Source organism: Hemicordylus capensis, chromosome 2, assembly GCF_027244095.1.
Source record: "Hemicordylus capensis ecotype Gifberg chromosome 2, rHemCap1.1.pri, whole genome shotgun sequence".
Lineage (NCBI taxonomy): Eukaryota > Metazoa > Chordata > Lepidosauria > Squamata > Cordylidae > Hemicordylus > Hemicordylus capensis.
The window spans coordinates 184,203,155-184,224,699 of record NC_069658.1 but is presented as its reverse complement, the minus strand read 5'-3'; the positions used below and the strand labels follow the sequence as shown (position 1 = coordinate 184,224,699).

General features: G+C 49.3%; 1 protein-coding gene across 4 annotated transcripts in view; it reads right to left on the bottom strand.

Moving 5' to 3' along the window:
* PDZD4 (PDZ domain containing 4) overlaps positions 1–21,336 on the bottom strand; it is a 41,612-nt gene extending 20,276 nt beyond the window's left edge. The window contains exon 1 of one of the 4 annotated variants that reach the window (XM_053293963.1): positions 21,296–21,336. In XM_053293963.1, the coding sequence (XP_053149938.1) occupies positions 21,296–21,298 (3 nt within the window). In that variant the 5' untranslated portion in view covers positions 21,299–21,336. Of the gene's footprint in view, positions 1–20,263; positions 20,283–20,632; positions 21,091–21,295 lie in introns of those variants that run through there. The other 3 variants (XM_053293962.1, XM_053293961.1, XM_053293964.1) reach the window with 3 other exon arrangements.
* Positions 21,337–21,545: the final 209 nt, after the last annotated feature.

Below are 21,545 nucleotides of genomic sequence, written 5' to 3'. Positions count from 1 at the left end.
CAGGTCTTGCTTCCCTGCATTTACTCCAAGCACTCTGTTACAGGGAGCTTTCCAGTTTAGCTGCTCAACAGCAACAAAATGCCTCTGTTCAGGCAAGTTGCGTTCGAAACGTAAACAGCAAGGGGAGCAGTCTCATGGAAACAAACAACCCGGAAAGACAACAACATTCTTACGCCAGATATATGGCATCCTAGCTCTATATCGCAGCAATTAAATCTGAAACAAGGCACTGGAAAAGTGAACGGCACCCTGTTGTCCGCATAGGGACTGCGGTGTCACAACACAGGAAGTGTGGAAGCACACTTCCGAGATCCACCGTGACCCTGTTGCAAGGTGTAATCTGCAAAGCGCCCAGGTGAGCTATCCAATGATCAGAGAGCAGCCCCCACACCATCCTGTTTGGTAAGCCAGCAGTTCTCCCCTCCTCAGGTGCCTGCAGTGTCTCAAGTGACCCTTACTATTGTCAAGGCCTCCAAGCCTCTCCTCTCCCAGCAACACGGGCAAGCAGCTAAGGATTATGAGACTCCATTCTCCCTATTGTCTCAGCTCTACAGCCATCCATCTGTGCAGTCTCCATGTTCCACATTCCTGGATGATTAGCCAGCTCAGGACCTCAGGCAAATATGTCTCCCTTCTCCCTGTTAACAGCAGCATTGCTAGCCACCCTGTAATGTGGCAAATTATGGATGGCCCAGTCATTCAGCGCTCCAGTGGGGCAAAACAAGTAGGATGTCAAGGGGTTTCTTGCAAACACACCGTAATAAAGGGATTATAATAACTCTGCTTTAATTATTGTAATTATAACAACAATGGGAAATGCCTCATGGACTTTATAGCCCTTGACTATCCAATAAAGCAATTTCAAATTTCAAATTGGGTATTACAAATTGGTGCAGAACATCAGAGTCCTTGGAAGAGAGAGATCCGCAGTCTGAGAGTCTCCCTCACAATTACCACCATTGGTTCAAATTTGTGCACAATTTTCTATTGTACCAAGGGAAATTTCCTTGTCTAACAATACTGCATTGAAGTGCCATATAGCTGACGGCAATATGGGTTGGACTTATCTCAATGAAAGGCATGTCAATGTATTCAACACACCCAATTGGCAGATATAGCACCTGTTCTATGCCATTCATGTAAAATGTGTTGTTTTTGTCCACTGGGATTCTATTTCCAATGCAAAATCACAAGGCAAAAATATGGACAAACTCTGCCCACATGGGAGTTTCTAAATTGTATGAACAAGCGGCAATCTTACAGATGGCAGATGCACAGCCCTTACGCCACTCAATGTGCTTGCTCCATCTATCTGTTTATTATGAAGAACTCAGTATGGCATATGTGGAGCTATCCCATTTTATTTTCAAAACAGCCCTGTGAGGTAGACCTGGCTTTCACTGAGGTGTTTGTGCCATACCACTGCAGACTTGAGGCAGCAGCTCATGTGAAAGTATACACTTTCATACAGAAACAATTCCCTGCATGTAGAAAACTAGAATGTCAGGAAGAGGGGTAGGCTAGAACCCTATCCATTGCACCAGCTCATGTGAAAGTATACACTTTCATACAGAAACAATTCCCTGCATGTAGAAAACTACAATGTCAGGAAGAGGGGTAGGCTAGAACCCTATCCATTGCACCACACATCCCCTGTGATGCAAACTACACACTCCACATGCTAGAGCAAACTGTATACCTTGCTGATTTAAATACGGCATCACTGTTTTCTCTGCCTTCTGACTGTCTTGCTCTATCCCATTCAAGACATACTACCTGAATACCAAACAATGGGCCAGTTTGGACAAGACGCCTTGCCAGCATGAATGATGAGGGGGTCACGCTGAAAGTGCTTCCACTGAGATATTGGAAAAGTACATCCCGATGTGTTGTTGGTGCATCTCTTTAACGCGTGAAGGGACTGTTCATCTGAATAAGCCCACTACACATGCTCCCAATACCAGTTTAAACAAGTATTGGGACCATGTGCAGAGGGCCGTTTCAGATGAACAGCCCCTTCACACAATAAGGGGGCGTGCTGAGAGCACATTGGGACATCTCGGCAAACTGGCTCAAGAACCAGTTTTAAATCTGTGTTTAGTTCTCTCTCTCTTCTTTCTTTCTTTCTTTCTTTCTTTCTTTCTTTCTTTCTTTCTTTCTTTCTTTCTTTCTTTCTCTATCATGCCATTGTTAAAGGCATAGGAGCCCCGCCAGAAAAATATAACAAACCTAACTATTACTCACACCTAGGGTTGTCAACTTCTCTTCTGTCACGGTTTCTGTGTCTTTATCTCAGGGTTGCTATTCTAGGAATTAAATAATTCCAGTTTATGCAACCAAGGAATTTTATTTCTCTCTCTCCTCTTTGCTGACTATCTTGGATAATTCTCTGGCCATTATTTCTCCATTTTGATGCCAGTTCAGGCCTCAGCCCTAGTTGTGGCAGAATGCTGAATGTTACATGCCTGACTAAGATGGGATTGCTGAGGTGAAAAAAGATGGGGACATTCTGCCACCAAATCTGGACAGAGCCCAACGGCAGCTGAGCACCAAGAGGTAGGCCAGCTAGGGAAGGCCTGCTGAGGTAAAGAAAGAAAAAGAAAAAATTCTGGCTCCAAATAATGCCTGAGCCCCAGTAGGCCAAATGCTGAGGGAGGAAAAGAAGCACGCAGGGCAGGGTGGTGAGGATTCTTACATGGAATCATGCCTGAGCCCTACGAGTAGCTAAGTGGTAGACTGACAAAGCACAGCTCAAAAAGGAGATGGCTGACTGCTTGTTCAGACCATCTTTCCCAGCATCCTGTTTCCAGCAGTGGCCAGCCAGAGGCTTCCAGGAAGCCCACAAGCAAAGCATGAAGGCAGCATCTCTTTCCAACAGTCTGCCCCCCGCATTGGTGTTCAGAGGTATACTGCCTCTGAAATGGAGGTTCCATTTAGCTGTCATGGCGCATAACCCCCCAATCCTCCATGAATTTGCCTAGTCCCCTTTGAAACTAATTTGATGCCTGCTCAATACATGTAGTCAAATGGGGTGGAAATGAGATTTCAGAATCCTATATGGAACAGTGGTCTGTACAACTTTAAACTGCAAATGGGTGTAAGATGTGGGAAATCACATTTTAAAGTGCTCCCACATATGGGGCCGGGTGTGTGTGTGTGTGGGGGGGTGGCATTCTGCAAGCAAAATACCAGCACAGTAGGGAGGGGGCTGGGTTGGGCAACCACCTTTCTCCCAGATATGCTAGTTTTATATCTTCAAGTATTGGATTGTTGAGATTTTTTTTTACAATTCAAAGAAAGGATACCCCATCCATAGTTTGAAAATGGCACCATGCATTCTACCACCCCAATGTACACCAGCCCTAAGCTGCCATCACATCATATGACCACAAATTCCATAAATGAATTATGCATTGGGAAGTACTTTGTTTAATGTCTCCTGAATCTACTGTCCATCAGTTTCTTTCAGTAACTCCCTGCCCCAAGTTCTAGTACGGTAAGACTGAAAGGAATATAAATATATCTCTGTCTACAACCTCCATAGCATGCACAATTTTATAAACCTCTATTATGCTTTCCCTCCCCTGCCCACGCCTTTTTTTCTAAACTAAAAAGCCCCAAACACTGTAGCCTTTCTTTGTATGGTAGGTGCTGTAATCATGCTATCATTTGGGCTGTGTTCATTAGAACACAAGCACAGCCCTGCTGGATCAGGCCCAAGGCTCATCTAGTCCAGCATCCTATTTCGCACAGTGGCCCACCAGATGCTGCTGGAAGCCTACAGGCAGGAGTTGAGGGCATGCCCTCTCTCCTGCGGTTACTCCCCTGCAACTGGTACTCATCCTGCCTTTGAGGCTGGAGGTGGCCTATAGCCCTCCGACTTGTAGCCACTGATAGACCTCTCCTCCAAACCCCTCTTAAAGTTATCCAAACCCCTCTTAAAGCCATCCAAGTTGTTGGCTGTCACCACCTTGTGGCAGAGAATTCCACAAGTTGATTATGTGTTGCGTGAAAAAGTACTTCTGTTTGTTGGTCCTAGATTTCCCGGCAATCAGTTTCATGGGATGACCCCTGGTTCTAGTGTTATGGGAGAGAGAGAAGAATTTCTCCCTATCCACTTTCTCCACACCATGCATGATTTTATAGCCCTCTATCATGTCTCCCCACAGTCATTTTTTTCCTAAACTAAATAGCCCTAGGTGTTGTAGCCTTGCCTCATAAGAAAGGTGCTCTAGGCCCCTGATCATCTTGGTTGCCCTTTTCTGAACCTTCTCCAGTTCAACAATGTCCTTTTTAAGATGTGGTGACCAGAATTGTACGCAGTACTCCAAGTGTGGCCGCACCATAGTTTTGTATAAGGGCATTATAATGTAAGCCGTTTTATTTTCAATCCCCTTCCTAATGATCCCTAGCATGGAACTGGTGGAATTAGCATGGAATCCCTAGCATGCTTCCCTGCACCTTCCCCAGTTCTATGATATTCTGGTTGAGATGAAGCAACAGAATTTGTACCCAGCCATTTCTTATGCAAGGCATGTACACCCCTGTTGCTGGGAGCCCAAAGGAGCCCTTACAAAGCATCCACAAGAAAAAGAAGATGCACAACCCAGACCTCCATTAATTAATTAATTAATTAGAAATATTTTTAAAACCCCACCTTTCCAAACTCAGATGAGATACTCAGGGTGGCCAACATACACTTGGATTAAAGCAATAATAAAATACTGATTTAAAATAGAGAAGAGCCAGAAACATAATCAGCAGCACGGATGGTCAAACAATCAAATTCAGGAGTCAGTGAGCCCAGAAGCATGACAGAAATATATGCTCTCACCCAGCAGGAAAACACCACCAGAGAAGAGACTAACTGGATCTCCTGAGGTGAGGAGTTCCAGGGCTGGCCACATAATGAGGCATGGTGAGGCAGTTGCCTCAGGCAATGGATTATCCAGGGTGGAGGGCAGCTGCTGCCTCCTGCCCTCCTTGCTGGCTGGCTGCCTCACTACCATCACCCTCCTTGCACCACCTTCTCACAATGTGCATGCACACCTCTCTCAGCAAATTACTCTGACTCCATTTTTCCTTCTCAGCACATGTGCTATATTGAAAAAGAGAAGGACAGAGTAGAAGGGGAAGTGTGGAAAAGAGGAGTGTGGGGGCCTAGAGTGTCTCCAGCGAGGCACTCTAGGCCACCACTCACCTTTCTTCCACACTTTAATAATAATAATAATAATAATAATAATAATAATAATAATAATAATAATAATAATTTGATTTCTATACCGCCCTTCCAAAAATGGCTCAGGGCGGTTTACAAAGAGAAATAACAAATAAGATGGCTCCCTGTCCCCAAAGGGCTCACAATCTAAAAGAAAAACACAAGACAGACACCAGCTACAGTCACTGGAGGGATACTGTGCTGGGGGTGGATAGGGCCAGTTACTCTCCCCCTGCTAAATAAAGAGAATCACCACGGTAAAAGGTGCCTCTTTGCCCAGTTAGCAGGGGTTCCTCTTCCTCCTCATCCTTTTCCTTTTCAGTTTATGGTGCACAGGCCAAGGAGGAATGATGGAGTCAAAAAAGTTCAACAAAGGGAGATTGTGCTTGTATGGGGTGAGGCAAGGGCAGTGGTGGTGAGGAGGAGGAAGAGGAGGACAGCAGCAAGTGAAACAGGGTGACATTTGGCACCTGCCTTGGATGTCCAAAGGTCTTGGGCCACTACTGGGGAATTCCACAGTTTGGGAGCTGTGATGGAAATGACTGTGTCCTGCATTTCCAGCAACTGAATCTCCAGTGAGGGCTAGGACACATTGCAAAGCCTCCTCCGACAACCTGAGTGGATGGGAAGGCCTGGGCGGGTAGAGGTGGTCCTTAGAGTAACAGTCTCAAGCCTTTTAGGGCTTTAAAGGTAACAACTTCAATATGGCTCAGAAACAAACCAGAAGCCAGTACTGATGATAACAGCAGTCACATGCTCTGAAGAGCTGGCTCTGGTTAAAACCCTAGATGCCGCATTCTGTATCAGCTTGCCTTCCCAAAATTTTGGAAAGGCAGCCCTACGTACAGTGTGCTGCAGACAGTAATCCAAATGTGATGTAACCAGTGCTTGAGTGATTATGGCCAGGTCTCACTGCTTCAGGAATGGGTGCAGCTGGCACATCACCCAAAATTGCACAGACATACTCCTGGCCACAGAAGCAAAGCTGGGATCAGGAGCAGTCCAAAGCGGTGGACTTGGTTCTCAGAGTGTACACCCCCGCTTCCAAAACTGGCTGCGTTCCAGTTCCAGAACCAGAAGCCCTATTGGCCAGAAGCACTTTTGTCTTGTCGGGATTAAGTCTGTTTTCTAGCCCACAGGCAGCCCATCACTGAGCTCAGACCATGGGTGTAGCATCCGTTGGACAAGGGACCAATGTCCCTAGGCCCGGAGGGTCAGGGGGCCCACAAGGCTTGGAGTGCATCTTTCTGCACTGGGCGCTGGTGCCTTGCAGTTGCAGGGTGCAAATGCGATGGAAAGAAGCGTGCTGGGGCTTCCTTTCTCCCCCCACTTTCTCCTCCCAGGAGGATGGCCATGGCAGACGGCCCCTCATCGCTGCTCCACCCGCTGATTGCCGCAGCCATGCAGAAGCCACCGGAGGAGGAGGGGCTGCCTGGCCCGGTGAGAAATGGGGAGAGGAAGGCTTGGGTGGGTAAGTTTCTCCCCTTGCGTCTGACATCAGGGGCCTGGGGCCACACACCCTTCTATTCATGGAAGTCCCCTGGCTGCACTTTGTCCCCCGGCCGTCTGGAAGCTTACTACACCCCTGGCTCAGACATATGTTCAGGAGGACCTCGGAATGACACAAAGATGCAATACTGCTAGGTATCCTCAGTATACTGATGACAACATACTCCTAACCTCTGGATAGCCTTCGCTAGCAGCTTCATGAAGGTCTTGGGATAGGACAAGCATGAGGGACAAGATGAAACCCTGAAAAGCCCCATGGGCCCATAGGTCATGGTATCAAGCCGTAATCTCAGCACCACGTTCTGAAGCCTATCCTTCAGAGAGGACTGGAAACACTGCAAAACAGCACCCTGTAGCATCAGCCTCGCCAGGGGGTCCAGAAGGAGGAATATCATAGTTGATGTCATCAAAGCCACTGTGAGAGCCAGGCAAACCAACAGTGCTATGCTCCCCTTCTGCAGCTCCCGACATAATTACCCACTGGAATTACTAAGGCTGTTTCCATCCCCAAACTGAGTCAGAACCCAGACCTCGGTGGATCAAGATACCGTTTCATTCAGAAATACCTGGAGTTGAGCCACCACCATATGCTCAAGCAACTGAAGCAGGAATGGAAAATTTGATACTATCTATAGATGATAGTTCCCCCAGAGCCCTTAGGAATCCATCCGGATTCATTAGTCTCTGGAACTGAAGTATTTTAATGGGCCATCCACCTCTACAGAAATATCCATCTCTCCAGAAACAAAGCGGAACAAAGCAAAAGTCATTGCAAAAGATGCAACAGCAAATTAAGTCTAATCTCTACAGAGAGTGATTTCTCCATGGACAAGAAGCCATATCAAACTCCTCTTCCCCCCCTCAAATCACCATCATCCTTTCTAGTACAATACACTAAATGGAACGTGTGACCCACTGGATGAGTAGGGCTGAATAATATAACAAAGAAACAGATCCACAATGGCCACGGAGGTCATGAAATCATGAGTTGTAACAAACTAGGGGGCCTCGGTGTGAACGTTGGTTCCTCAGAACAAATACCTCAGAGGTCTCCATCATAATCAGTCAGCGTCACTGGTGGGCCCACAGAGGTGGGCAGTACACCAACTTTATTTAGCAGGGGGAGAGCAACTGGCCCTCTCCACCCCCAGCACAGTACCTCCAGTGACTGTTGCTGGTGTCTATCTTACGTTTCTTTTTAGATGGTGAGCTCTCTGGGGACAGGGAGACACTTTATTTATTATTTCTCTGTGTAAATCACCCTGAGGCATTTTTGGAAGGGCAGTATAGAAATCGAATAAAAAAAGAAATAAATAATAAATGTCTCGAGCGCCCATTTGAATATACCAACATTCAACATTAGGTGATTGCTGGTGAGACAGCATTTGGGCAGGGAAGTAGAATGAGGGTAGGCTGTTGTGATTCCCATCTCCTCCTCACCCACTGGGCCAGGGCAGTTGCTGCATGAAGAATCCTGGGGAACAGAGCCTGTGAAAGATGCCAGATCAACTTGTCAGTCCAGGATTAAGTCCGGGAAGGCAGTGGCCTCCCCTTGCCAGTCTGGCATTGTCTGCCACATTTCTCCCCTATCGTTGGCCATGGTCTGGTCACTGGCTCACATATTGCACAAGCTCCATACCCATCGGAACACAGCGCACATGCAGCTGCACAAGTGCACTCTTGTGTTCACACAAAAATTGTGTAACTCCGATTGCACAACAGCACGGCCGTTATTTCCAATGGCCGTACTCTCGCACAATGGCAGTTGCACAATTTCTGCGTGTGCGAAAGAGCACACTTGCACAACTGCGCGCACACTGGGTTACAGTGTGCACAGAAGCGTGCACAGTAGGTGAGTCATTGTTTCTCTATAGCTTCTGCTGCCTCCGCCAATCCACCATCTGAAGCAACTGTCTCAGTTACCTTCGTGGGTGGGCCAGTGCTACGCATGGGGCAATGGTGAACCCCAATAAGCCTGGCTGTGCCCTATACAAACTGAGTGTACATCCTAGAGAATGGCCAGAATCCTGTGCACTGCAATGTTCAGGGTTTTCATGAGAGACCAGTTAATGCGGCAAGGATTCCCCACCCCAGAGGCAGGAAGCTTGCATACTGCTGGTTTACACAGCCACTTTGTCCCGGGATGGAAGAGAAAAGAGGCAGCAGGGCCTCAGCTTGCTAGGGGTGGTGATTGTTGCCTATTTTTCAGACCACTTCAAATTTTGATCCTGAACACGTAGACCCCGGGGTGAGTTGAGAGGATGTTGTCATGGGAGGTCATAAGAGGTCATATTTTTTTAAAAGGCTACTGGAACAGTGGAGACAAAATGAGATAAGGGGCTTGTTTACACATTCAAGCAGGATTTCATAGGCTGTTGTCTCTCACACAGGGTTATTAGCCCCTGAGGCAGCAATCTTCATTTCCACAAAGTATTCCAGTGTGTTTTTCAGACCGGCAGCCTTGTTATGTTGGATCATTCATAAAGGAACTATGTCTACAGAGAGCTCTTCTATTGTTTGCATGATCACTGCCAAAAAGGAGGGTCCAGAGGCTTTGATTTCATTAGGCATTCTTTCCTTATCTACCAGCTCCTTCCACTTGCCAATTCACCCCTTGAACATATAAGCAAATCAGAGATTAACTTAAGTGAAGGGTGGTTATCCCAGGATAATGGATTGTGCAGCCAAGCCCCCAAGTACTTTTAATTCACAGAATAATTGCTGCGTTGACAGAAGGAAGTGTTAGGGCTGGACATCCTTCATCAATTACCCTGCTGGATAGTTATGGTTGCCACCTTTTTCCCCCTGGAAGGGTTCTTGTGCCTACATCAGTTACAAGACAGAAGGAAATTCAGCAGGTGCATCATTTTCAATCTCTGTTGTCTGTAGTGAAAAGCTTTGCCTGCCAAATTTCTCCTTGGCACATAATTAAATGCACCGGAGCCAGGAACAATAACCAACATTGCCAGCCCTACTGGCTCATCCAAATATCACATACATGCACTCTTATTCCCTTGTACCAATTGATAAAGATAATGAAATATTCCGTTTTCCCACAACCAAGCATTTATTTCAGCCCTTTTCTATCGCCCCATTTTATGGATGGGATGCTGAGAGGGAGGGAGGATGCCACTCAGCGTAAATTAGAAATGGAAATTATAAAGGGCCTTCAACCTCTGCCGTTGGTATCCCATAATCCACACCCTGGTAGCTTCCCTGGGCATGGTGATGTGGCCCATTTTGTCTCTCAAAAGGCCCACCACAATGACACACCCATTCCTATGCAAGAATCCTCTTTCTCACTCACGCATGCACGTAATTCAACACACTGTGCGCAGTTACTGTGGGAACGTACACAACCATCACGCATCATGGGTTGACGCAGCTGCGGGTGCGTCATTGTGCAGTGCACCCTCATCCTGTGTGCCGAGTGAGTCTGTGTGTTGTCTTTTGCTGAACAGTCTTGTGTGCGCCTCTCTCTCTCTCTCTCTCTCTCTCTCTCTCTCTCTCTCTCTCTCTCTCTCTTTCTCCATCACTGCAGCTGCAGTTACCATGGAAACTAGAGTGATTGATACAGGCATCTGCAGCTGGGGAGAAGGGAAATATGGGGAAAGGGGATCAAAAGCAAAGCAAATCTCCTCCCTGTTTCCTCTACTCAAAACTTAGCCATTAGGGGTACTGTTCATTCCCATATCTTCTTCTGTCTCAAACCACGATTGGTGGGGTGGGAAGGGGGTAACAACCGAGATAATACTAGATTGATTGTCTGTTTGAACTGAGGGTCACTAGGGGGAAATCCTCCAGAGCTGAGATGCGGGGAGCTGTGTGCTGGAGTAGAAAAGGACTGAGAGGACAGGGGGTGGGCTGTAACCTGATGATGGGGTACCAGAAGACCTAGAGGGTGGAGGAAAGAGGCTGCATTGGCAAAATCTGGGAGGAAGACCCCCAGGCTGCTGGTTTCGGGAGGGGCTGTGGGTGGGAACAAGGCGCATGTTCTCTGCCTTGAGAAGGCCCTGCAGGAATTTATAACAAATGCTAATCACATTCCTGCAGGCAGGTCTGGAATGAGATCCAGCCTCAGGCCTCCAGCAGATGGTTCCCCACAGCTTTCCTTTGTGTGTGTCTTTTCTTCTTCATCTTTCCTGAGCTGCCTCTCCCAGCCACTCTCCGCCCACCCCCTCCAAATCCCTATTCTACAGGCTGGTCGGGAGATTTCCCTTTCTCTTATTTCAGGGCTTCTCGGTCTTTTTCTTCTTCTTCCCACCTTTGTGAGGAGCACTTGTGAGTGTGGCTGCCCCCAGAAACGGCGGCTGTGTGCAGAGGACACTGATGATGGCTTGCTGCACAGTCGTCCTTGTATTGAGAAAGAGGTTTCGCCACTGGCTGCCGCCGCCTCCCGATCCTCCCTCGCTCTGCCCACTCTTGCCCACTCTGCCCTGACAGGTGCCTCTTTTGAAGGGCCAGATCGCTGCACAGCCACCACACCCTGCACGCACCCTTGACCACATGCCGTACACCCAGCCATCTCTTCTTTGGATGGGGGTCAGGACAGGGAGAGCAATGCCATGTGGGCAGTCACCATGGCAGTGGGGCCAAGTACCCCCTGGCACCACCAGTAGGGTTGAAAAGCACTGTCCTGTTTCAGTGATGCCCCTCTTTTCCATAGGGGATGGGGCAGTAGCTCAGTGGTAGAGCACCTGGTCCCAGGTTCAGTCCCTGGCAGCATCTCCAGTTAGGGCCGGGAGAGACTCCTGCCTGAAACCTTGGAGAAGCTGCTGCCGGTCAGTGTAGTCAATACTGAGCTGGAGGGACCAGTGGTCTGACTCAGCCAGTATAAGGCAACTTCCTATGTTCCTAGATTGTATTATTCCTCCCAATCCTGACCCAAAGTTCCCCACCCCTCATTTTTGTCATGAGAATGTAGAGCCTGTTTCTACCTCGGCAGACAGAATGGCAAGCAGACCAGTACAGAGATGGGCCCATGTGTGTGGCCACTGCCATTGTGCCTGGCGTGTACAGATGTTACCCTGTGGGTGCATAAGCCTGTGGGGTGTTCACAGATGGGGTTGTGCTTGTATTTGTGCTTGTATATGGGAGTGTGCTTGTATGGGGTTGTACAGCTGTTGGTGTTGTGTTTGTTTATAGCCGTGTTCAGGGGTGTCGCTATAATTGAGCAGATGGGTTCAAAGAACCCAGGCCCCCCAGCAAATGAGGGCCCCGCAGCTCCACCTCTCCCCATTTTCTTCATGATCTCCCTCACTCCTCACTCCCAGAGGGGCCTCTGGGGAGAGGGGTTAACACGGGCCCCCTCTTCCCTAGCTACGCCCCTGGTTGTGTTTATTTCAGAGTGCAGATTGTGGAAATGTCTCGGGAAGGGAAGGCATTTGCGATTTGTCAGTGCATGTGCTCGATAGTAAATGTAACTATTTTTATTTGATGCAAACAGTGTGTGTTTGCATACATAGAGTTTCACCAGTGTTAGAAGCAACAAAAGGCCATTTCTTCTGCAAGAATCGCAGATGTAGTCCAACAGCAACTGGAGACGCTCAGGACACAGGTCGTCCATCCTTGCTCTATATGTTTATAGCCCTATCTCAAATCCTGTCATAAATCGGGGTGTGCAGGGGCGTAGCTATAATTGAGCGAAAGGGTTCAAAGAACACGGGCCCCCAAGCTCCAGAGGCCCCCCTAGCTCCAACCCTCCCCATTTTCTTCATTAACTCCCTCACTTTGAGGGGCTGCCAGGGAGAGGAGTGAACACGGGGCCCCCTCTCCCCTAGCTACACCCCTCTGTGTGTGTGCACGCACATGCGCATGAGAGAGAGAGAGAGAGAGAGAGAGAGAGAGAGAGGAGGAGGAGGAGAAATGCTTTATGTTGTCCTGCATTGTGTATACGTTTTTGCAGTTGTGTTGGTGTGAGGTGTGCACCCAACAGAATCTCTCAGAGGACTCCTATGCCAGACATTCCTGCCCCCAACCCCGCACAATACCTTTTTTACAACTGCTCTGGAGAGCTAATCTGTAACAGCGTTGGTAAAACAGTAAATAATGGCCAACATTTTGTATCCATACTGCTATGTTCTAGACCAAAAGAACCAATTTCCTTCTTGGAAAGTTCCACCATCTACCCATTTGTAAACCCTAATTTATAGGAGGGGGCTTGGATCCCTTCATGGAGGAGAGGTCTATCAACGGCTACTAGTTAGAGGGCTAAAGGCCACCTCCAGCCTCAAAGGCAGGATGCCTCCGAGTACCAGTTGCAGGGGAGTAATAGCAGGAGAGAGGGCCTGCCCTCAACTCCTGCCTGTAGGCTTCCAGTGGCATCTGGTGGGCCACTGTGTGAAACAGGTTGCTGGACTAGATGGGATTCCTTGGGCCCGATCCAGCAGGGCTGTTCTTATGTTCTTATGAGATTGAACCTCAGAGCAAGGGACAGGAATGGGAGTCTTCCTGTTTTACTGGCTTAGACTAAAGGTTGGTCAAGTCTGGCTCAAATTCCAACCAATCAGATTCCTCATGAGACCATGAGGAGGGCATGAAGACAACAGCCCCCTCCTGTGTCCATTACTAGCTCCTGGTATATACATACATTGCCCCTGAACACAGAGCTTTCATGGCCAACAGCTGCTTCTAGACCTCTTCTCCATGGCTATGTCTACGCCTTTAAAAAATTCATCTGAGCTGGTGCCCATAACAACAACAATGATAATGAATGTTTATATACCGTTTCCAACAAAAGTTCCCAAAGTGGTTTACACAAAGAAATATAAATGAATAAAATGGCTCCCTGTCCCCAAAGAGCTCACAATCTAAAAAGAAACATAAGGTAGGCACCAGCAACTGCCACTGGAGGGATGCTGTGCTGGGGTTAGATAGGGCTGGTTAGGGTCATAAACACATCATGCGGCAGTTAAATCCTACAGAGCCTATTTGCAGTTAGCTGGGAGTAAGCTCCATTGACCACAGTGGGACTTACTTCTGAGCAGACATGCATAGGCTTATCTGTGAAGTGTGAGAAGAGAACTTTGTTGCAGTGTGATTTAAAGATATACAAGAACGGGACCCCATGATGCAAAATGTTTGTGGACAGAAGGGCCACTAGCTGGTGTGACAAATGACAAATGGAGGCACCAAGACACCCACCACTGCTCATGTAGAGACTGACGGGTGTATCTGTGTCACGGTTTATCTTTAGAGGGCGGAGTTTAGAGCGAATCAGAATTCCATGTCATCAACCCCTTAAAACCCATGAAAACTAGGAATGAATTCATATATGCTGGTATAATTTCTTTTTGCTTGATTACTTGTCACTTGACTCACAGCTGAATGTGTGAACTGATTCCACTGAAAAACATTGTGTGCAAAGTAATAGGAAAGCCCCATGTGGTGTTTGATTGCTTAAAGGTGGAGCCCTTCCGGCTCACATGGGCCACGCGTTCAGGCCATAGTTGTTGATGCAAACCTTGTCTGCGGGGATGTGCAGGTGCTTGGTGAGACCCACACCTGATGCTGCCATCAGGTGATCACACACAAGAGGTGAGTCAGGACTAAATTGGTTGGAGGGTCCAGGGAAGAATGCATACACCTCCTTTAGCAACTACTTGCACTTTGGGAACAATGGGACATGTGAAGTGTTCAGGAGAGGAACAATTCTCAAACCCAGGCCTTCAAAATCAGAAGCCTGCTGTCTGTTGTCCACTAATTGTGGACTAAGAATAGGGTGTGTGAAGCTGAAAGGTTTCACATTCACCATTGCCATGGGGCAATCACAGCCCCACAGCCTCTATTCCTCACCTACAAAATAAGAACAGTCACAAGGCAGAAATAAAGCTGGAAAAATATTGTGCACATTTTCTTAAAAGGGTTATTATACAACAACAATATGCCACTGGTCCAGTCACGCATGTAATGACAGAAGAAGAATCATGAGAACTGCCCCTTGAAATTAGGAATTCCTCATAAGAATGTTTCACCATGAAATTCTCTGACATATCTTTTGAACATGATCACGGATGATCTTTAGATGTTTCTTAGTATGTAAGCAGCAAATAGTAGCTGATATGATGACTACCTCGCCCTTTTAATTTCACTAGGACTCCTTTGAGTCATTTCCCTCACAATGTCTGTGAGAAACTATGCCAAGTGTACCCTTGACAATCATAAGACTGTATGCGAAGCAACTCTTCTGATCAGACCATTACTAGTTAAAAATTTAATGCTGATATTGTATTCCAGGACTTACGCCTTGGATCTTTGTGGAACTTGTTATTCATTGTCTCTAGTCACCCAGTTATGTCACTGTCAGGAGGAAACAAAGATGTCTTCTTCAACTAACTATAATTTGCTTGTTTAACGAAGTAGAAATTTGTCCAGTCAGCACATTTCCACTCTCTTGCTTTGGTTTCCTTTGCTCCAGGTTCCATATGTAAGCAGGCAAAGGAAGGCAAGGCAATCTGGACTCAAAGAAATTTCAGCTGGCATTAAAAATGACAAATGTGAGAAAACAAAGGCTTCCTACATACATTTGTCACAGCAAAAATGTGAATCTGAAGCCCCATTTCTAAAAAGGACTCACTGAGTGATATCGATTAATGTAAATCATTATGTTTATTGCTTAGCTTGGAAGAATAACAAAAGTACATTACCAATGAAACCACAGAGTCAAATCATATATGTAAAAGCCTAGTGTCCTTGGTCACTCTCCAGCATGACCAAGAGATGGGATGGAGCCGTGCTGAGCTGGAGCAATGCAGAGTTGAGGCAATGCAGCCTGCTACCACCACCTGTTGAAAACCCAGTGTGAAAGACAGGGCTTGAGAAGTGGGGTGGAGATGAAAATTAAGATTATAAGATGATCTTGCCTGACAACCTCCAAGCCCTCTCTACTCCCCCTAGTTCCCCTTCCATAGCAATGGACACTCAACCAGTTTTTTTCCTAAAGTGACAATGATAGAAGGATCATCTAATAAAGATGTTACAAAACTACCAACATAATCCAAACCATCCTAATATAAAGATAGAGCTTCTCTTGTCTCATCCCAGTCAAACTGCAATTTATTGTATGAGACTGTCAACCAGTTTTACTGGTTGACAGTAGCTCAGTGGTTGAGCATGTGCCATAGCTCAGTGCCCATAGCCCAGTGGTAGAGCACCTGCCCATAGCTCAATGCTCATAGTTCATTGGCAGAGCACATGCTCGTAGCTCAGTGCCTGTAGCTCAGTGGTAGAGCACCTGCCCGTAGCTCAGTGCCTCTAGCTCAGTGGTAGAGCACCTGCCCGTAGCTCAGTGCCCCTAGCTCAGTGGTAGAGCACCTGCCCGTAGCTCAGTGCCCCTAGCTCAGTGGTAAGAGCACCTGCCCGTAGCTCAATGCCCCTAGCTCAGTGGTAGAGCACGTGCCGTAGCTCAGTGCCTGTAGCTCAGTGGTAGAGCACCTGCCCGTAGCTCAGTGCCCCTAGCTCAGTGGTAGAGCACCTGCCTGTAGCTCAATGCCCGTAGTTCAGTGGTAGAGCACGTGCCGTAGCTCAGTACCTGTAGCTCAGTGGTAGATCACCTGCCTGTAGCACAGTGCCTGTAGCTCAGTGGTAGAGCACGTGCCCGTAGCTCAGTGGTAGAGCACGTGCCCGTAGCTCAGTGCCCCTAGCTCAGTGGTAGAGCACCTGCCCGTAGCTCAGTGCCCCTAGCTCAGTGGTAGAGCACCTGCCCGTAGCTCAATGCCCGTAGTTCAGTGGTAGAGCACGTGCCGTAGCTCAGTGCCTGTAGCTCAGTGGTAGAGCACCTGCCTGTAGCACAGTGCCTGTAGCTCAGTGGTAGAGCACGTGCCCGTAGCTCAGTGCCCCTAGCTCAGTGGTAGAGCACCTGCCCGTAGCTCAGTACCCCTAGCTCAGTGGTAGAGCACCTGCCCGTAGCTCAGTGCCCCTAGCTCAGTGGTAGAGCACCTGCCCGTAGCTCAGTGCCCCTAGCTCAGTGGTAGAGCACCTGCCCGCAGCTCAGTGCCCCTAGCTCAGTGGTAGAGCACCTGCCCGTAGCTCAGTACCCCTAGCTCAGTGGTAGAGCACCTGCCCGTAGCTCAGTGCCCCTAGCTCAGTGGTAGAGCACCTGCCCGTAGCTCAGTGCCCCTAGCTCAGTGGTAGAGCACCTGCCCGTAGCTCAGTGCCCCTAGCTCAGTGGTAGAGCACCTGCCCGCAGCTCAGTGCCCCTAGCTCAGTGGTAGAGCACCTGCCCGTAGCTCAGTGCCCCTAGCTCAGTGGTAGAGCACCTGCCCATAGCTCAGTGCCCCTAGCTCAGTGGTAGAGCACCTGCCCGTAGCTCAGTGCCCGTAGCTCAGTGGTAGAGCACCTGACTGTAGCACAGTGCCTGTAGCTCAGTGGTAGAGCACTTGCCTGTAGCTCAGTGCCCCTAGCTCAGTGGTAGAGCACCTGCCCCTAGCTCAGTGCCTGTAGCTCAGTGGTAGAACACTTGCCCATAGCTCAGTACACGTAGCTCAGTGGTAGCTCAGTGCCCCTAGCTCAGTGGTAGAGCACCTGCCCCTAGCTCAGTGCCTGTAGCTCAGTGGTAGAACACTTGCCCATAGCTCAGTGCCCATAGCTCAGTGGTAGCTCAGTGCTCGTAGCTCAGTGGTAGAGCACCTGCCCGTAGCTCAGTGCCTGTAGCTCAGCGATAGAGCACCTGCCTGTAACTCAGTGCCCGTAGCTCAGTGGTAGAGCACATGCTGCAGGTCTCTGGTTCAATCCCTGGCAACACCAAGTAGGGCTAGAAAAGACTCCTAAACTAGATGGACCATCACCTCCTATGTACCTATGATAGCAACTGGAATGAAAGCCTACAAAGAACCTCCAAGGTAGCCCTTGTACAGAGACAGGCTAAATATGGCGGCTGGCAGAGCAGAAAGAATGTACCACAAAACAATAAACTTTGAAGGCCAGCTCAGTTTTAAAGACTAACCCAGTAAGATCTTCTGTGCTAGGCTATTGGTTGCAAACCAATGGTTCAAACAACAGCCCAAGGATAGATATAAAATAACTGGAAATATTATGTTATTTCCCGTTCTTGCTCATGGATCCTATCTGCAACAGCCACATGGATTTGGGATTCTATAGTGCAATATTATGCCATAGGTATTGCTCCGTAGAGAAATAGTATTGTGTGAGAATCGGCCCAGAGAGCATTTTTGTCCTCCACTGCCTACAACCTTGAAGTCAAAAAGGGGAACACAGGAGCACAGGAAGCTGCCTTCTACTGAGTCAGACCCTTGGTCCATCTAGCCCAGTATTGCCAACACTAAATGACAGTGGCTTCACCAAGGCTGCAGGCAGGAGTCTCTCTCAGCCCTCTCTTGGAGATGCCAGGGAGGGAATTTGGAACCTTCTGCATGCAGATGCTCTCCCCAAAGTAGCTCCATCCCCTAAGGGGATTATCTTACAGTGTTCACCCATATAGTCTTCCATTCAAATGCAAACCAGGGTGGGCCCTGCTTAGCAAAGGGGACAATTCCTGCTTGCTACCACAAGACCAAGACTTAACCCTTAAAACACTGGGTCCTGAGAGGAGTGGCCGCAAAGATCCAAACACACTGTCAGGCCAGGCGACGTGGCTTTTCTGGGCATTTCAAAGGGCAAACCCAGCTACATCCCCAGGGGTTTGTTGCCCTAGCAATGCAAGAAGAGTCAACGGCAGCCTTCCAGGAGAGCACCTAGCTTCAGATGAGAACCATTTCACACAGGCTGCACCCTAAGCAAGTGCTTACTCCAGAGTAAGTTGAACTGAAGGCACCCAGGCCTTAGGCTCACGCTGCACACAAAGCAAATACGTACGTCTTGCTGAGTGCCCACATTGCAGGGAGCAACCCAGTTACTCAGTGCATCATGCATCTGTTTGAGACATATCATGCACAACATGCCCTTGTCATGGCAACACCTGGTACTTTCAAGTGTATCATTTGCTTTGTATGAACACCTGAAAAATAAGCAGCCCTTAGAATGAGAAGGTGCCGTGGGTCTTTTTAGTATGGTCTGGTATTCTGCCTGCCCTCTGAAAAGTGAGAAGTGCTTGTTGAAGAGGGAAGGGTGTGAGGAGGTGGGCAGGGTCCCGATGGCTGCACAAAACACACACACACACACCCCTTTGTGTGCACAGGTATATTGCACATGGGACCACACAAATCTATCTTTGTCCACAAATCTATAGCTACCTGTGCACTGAAGAGACAGCTATCCCTGTGCACCTGTGTGGATGTCAAAACATGGTATCTGTACAGAAACAGAATCTGGTGTGTTTGGAAGTTGCAGAGATACCTGATGTTTATGTGCAGAAATCATTGGATCAGCCTATATACACAAACTAAGCTCTCTGTGTGCGTGACAATATGGTAGACAACAACAAAGCATCCAGACAGGGAAATAAGTTAACTCATACATATGGGAGCAATTCTCACTTCACATACTGGGCATATTTGCCACTTGAATGCTGTGTGTATTTCCTGAACCCCTGAAAGAGATTGTTTTAAAAGACACTGTCCCTTCGCTACACAAACAAGAATATGCAAGCCCAAGTAAACGCACATGTCTGAATACCAGTGTTATGCTTATATTGGCAAATATAATGATGCCGACATGCACAACACCACACAGCACTTTTATGTGACCCCAGAAATATATAACCCTACACATCTCAACCACACAAGTCCAGGTACACACTCCCTTTGCACCCCGCTATGACAACACTGAAAACTAACAGGGAGGATCCCATTTGCCGTGTCTTAGACTGTCCCTACATCTTCTTCCTTCCACCCAGATCTTTCCGTGTCGGCTTCTGTCTCTATGCCCCAATCCAGCAGGTTTTGCCTGGGGGGAAGGTTGCCTTTGTACCTGAGATGTGGGGATGAGAAAGGGGGCGGGGTGCAGCAGCAGAATGGAAGCACAAGAGGAGACTGGGAGAGACCTGGATGGATGGAGAGAATAGCAAAGGGGAGGGGAGAGAAAGAGAGGGAGAGGGGAAAGCAGAAAAGAGGGAGGGAGGGAGGAAGAGACTTGGGAAATAGACACCTGAATAGGCAGAAAAGGAGAGATGAAAGGGTTAAGAAGCGTACAAGGACTGAGTGGCTGAAAAGAGGGTGGTGTGGGGAGAGAAAGAGAATGAATATGGATACCTGTCTGATATGAGTCCGTCTCACCTCCTCTCAGACCTCTCCCTCCCCTTTCCACCTTGGCTGCTCTGTGCCATTCCGCCCAATTTTTCTTTTTCTCCTGAAGCCCCCTCCTCACCATTTCAGGCACTGTGTGCTGTAGGAAAGGGGGACCAGTTGCTAAGCAACCTCCCCTCACCCGGTACCTGCTCCCCTTCCCCCACTGCAGCATCACCCCCCCACCCTCCTAATGCCACAGAATCTCCTCCCCAACCCCCTCCCCTCCCCTCTCCGTCCCCAGAAACCTTGGGACCCCCTCCCCCCTCCGAATTCCAGATCAGCTCTTCCTCTGTCCCCAGTACAGCCCACCCTCCAAGCTCTTCGCCCTCCTCGATCCCCAAGGGCCTTTTCTCACCTCCTAGGGAATCGTTTTCTTCCTCCCCACAGACGCCCCATAGCAACCGCTGGGAACGCTTCCCAACCCTTCCACGCCTTCCGTGTCCCCATACAACCCACCCTTCTCTTTTTACCCCACATAACCTCCAGCTTCTTTCTTCCTCATGGCTCATGGCCCCCTGCACACAGATACAGTCGCTTACCCCCTCTCCACCCCACAAGTCCTCCCCGCGTGCCCCCTCCAACCTAGCCCCATCATCATCCCAACTCTTCTGTATCCCACATCGGCCGTCTCCACCCCACCTTCATTCTCCCAGATGCCCTTTAGCCCGGGCACAGACCACCCCGCTCCCCATATTGTGTGCCCCCCCCCACACACCCCACTCACCTGCAGCATGACCCTGTATTGCTCCTCCGGCTTCTCCACCACACACATGTTACATCCCATGGCGATGCCGCTGGAGGGGTGGGACCCGAGGGGGCTAGAATTTGGGAGAGGGGGTCAGCTCATCGGGGTCCTACAGGTGGGGGGGCGGGCCGCTCACCCTCCCGACCCCCCCACCCTGGCATAGCCCTGGGCAGGGAGGGTGGGGGTGCCCTCCGATCGCTGCCCCCATTCAACCCCCGGGGGGCATGGCGGCGGATGGGGGGAGGCAAGCAAGAGGGGCAGCGGCAGGAAGGTGGCCCGGGAGACTCCCCCTCCCTCGGTGGTCAGCGCGGGGTCCCCCGGAGGAGGGGACGGGACAGCCGCCTGTCGCTGCTGCGGAGCAATGCAACACTCGCCTGCCGTCTGGTCTGGCTCACTCCCTCGCTCCGCTTGCCAGGGGGAGGGGGGAGGGGAGGGGAGGGGAGGGGGACGCGGCGGCGCTTTATCAATATGGATGACTTCAGGGAGGGGAGGGGGCTCCGAGCCCGAGCCGCCGTCCTCCCACCGCCGCGGTCCCGTCGCCCAGGCTCCGGAGAGCTGGCTCCGCGCTTTGGTCTCTGCCGACCTCTCACCCCCCGCCCCACATTCGCACGCAGGAGTCCCTCTGCAGCTGGGTCCACTCACCATCGCTACGGACACTCCGGAACTCTCTCTCTCTGTCTCGGGCTCGCTCTCTCTCTCTCTGCCCTTCTCCTAGTCCTGCCCGCCCGCCCTGTCAAGGGTACCCATTCTCGCCCCGTCCCACATCCCCATATACACCTAGTGCCCCCCGCATTCAATCGCTTATCACTCCCTCTCCCCGACATGCTGGCAAGGCTTCTCCTCCATTCCGCCCATCCCCATGTCCGCCCCTCTCTCTTCTCCCATCCTTTAT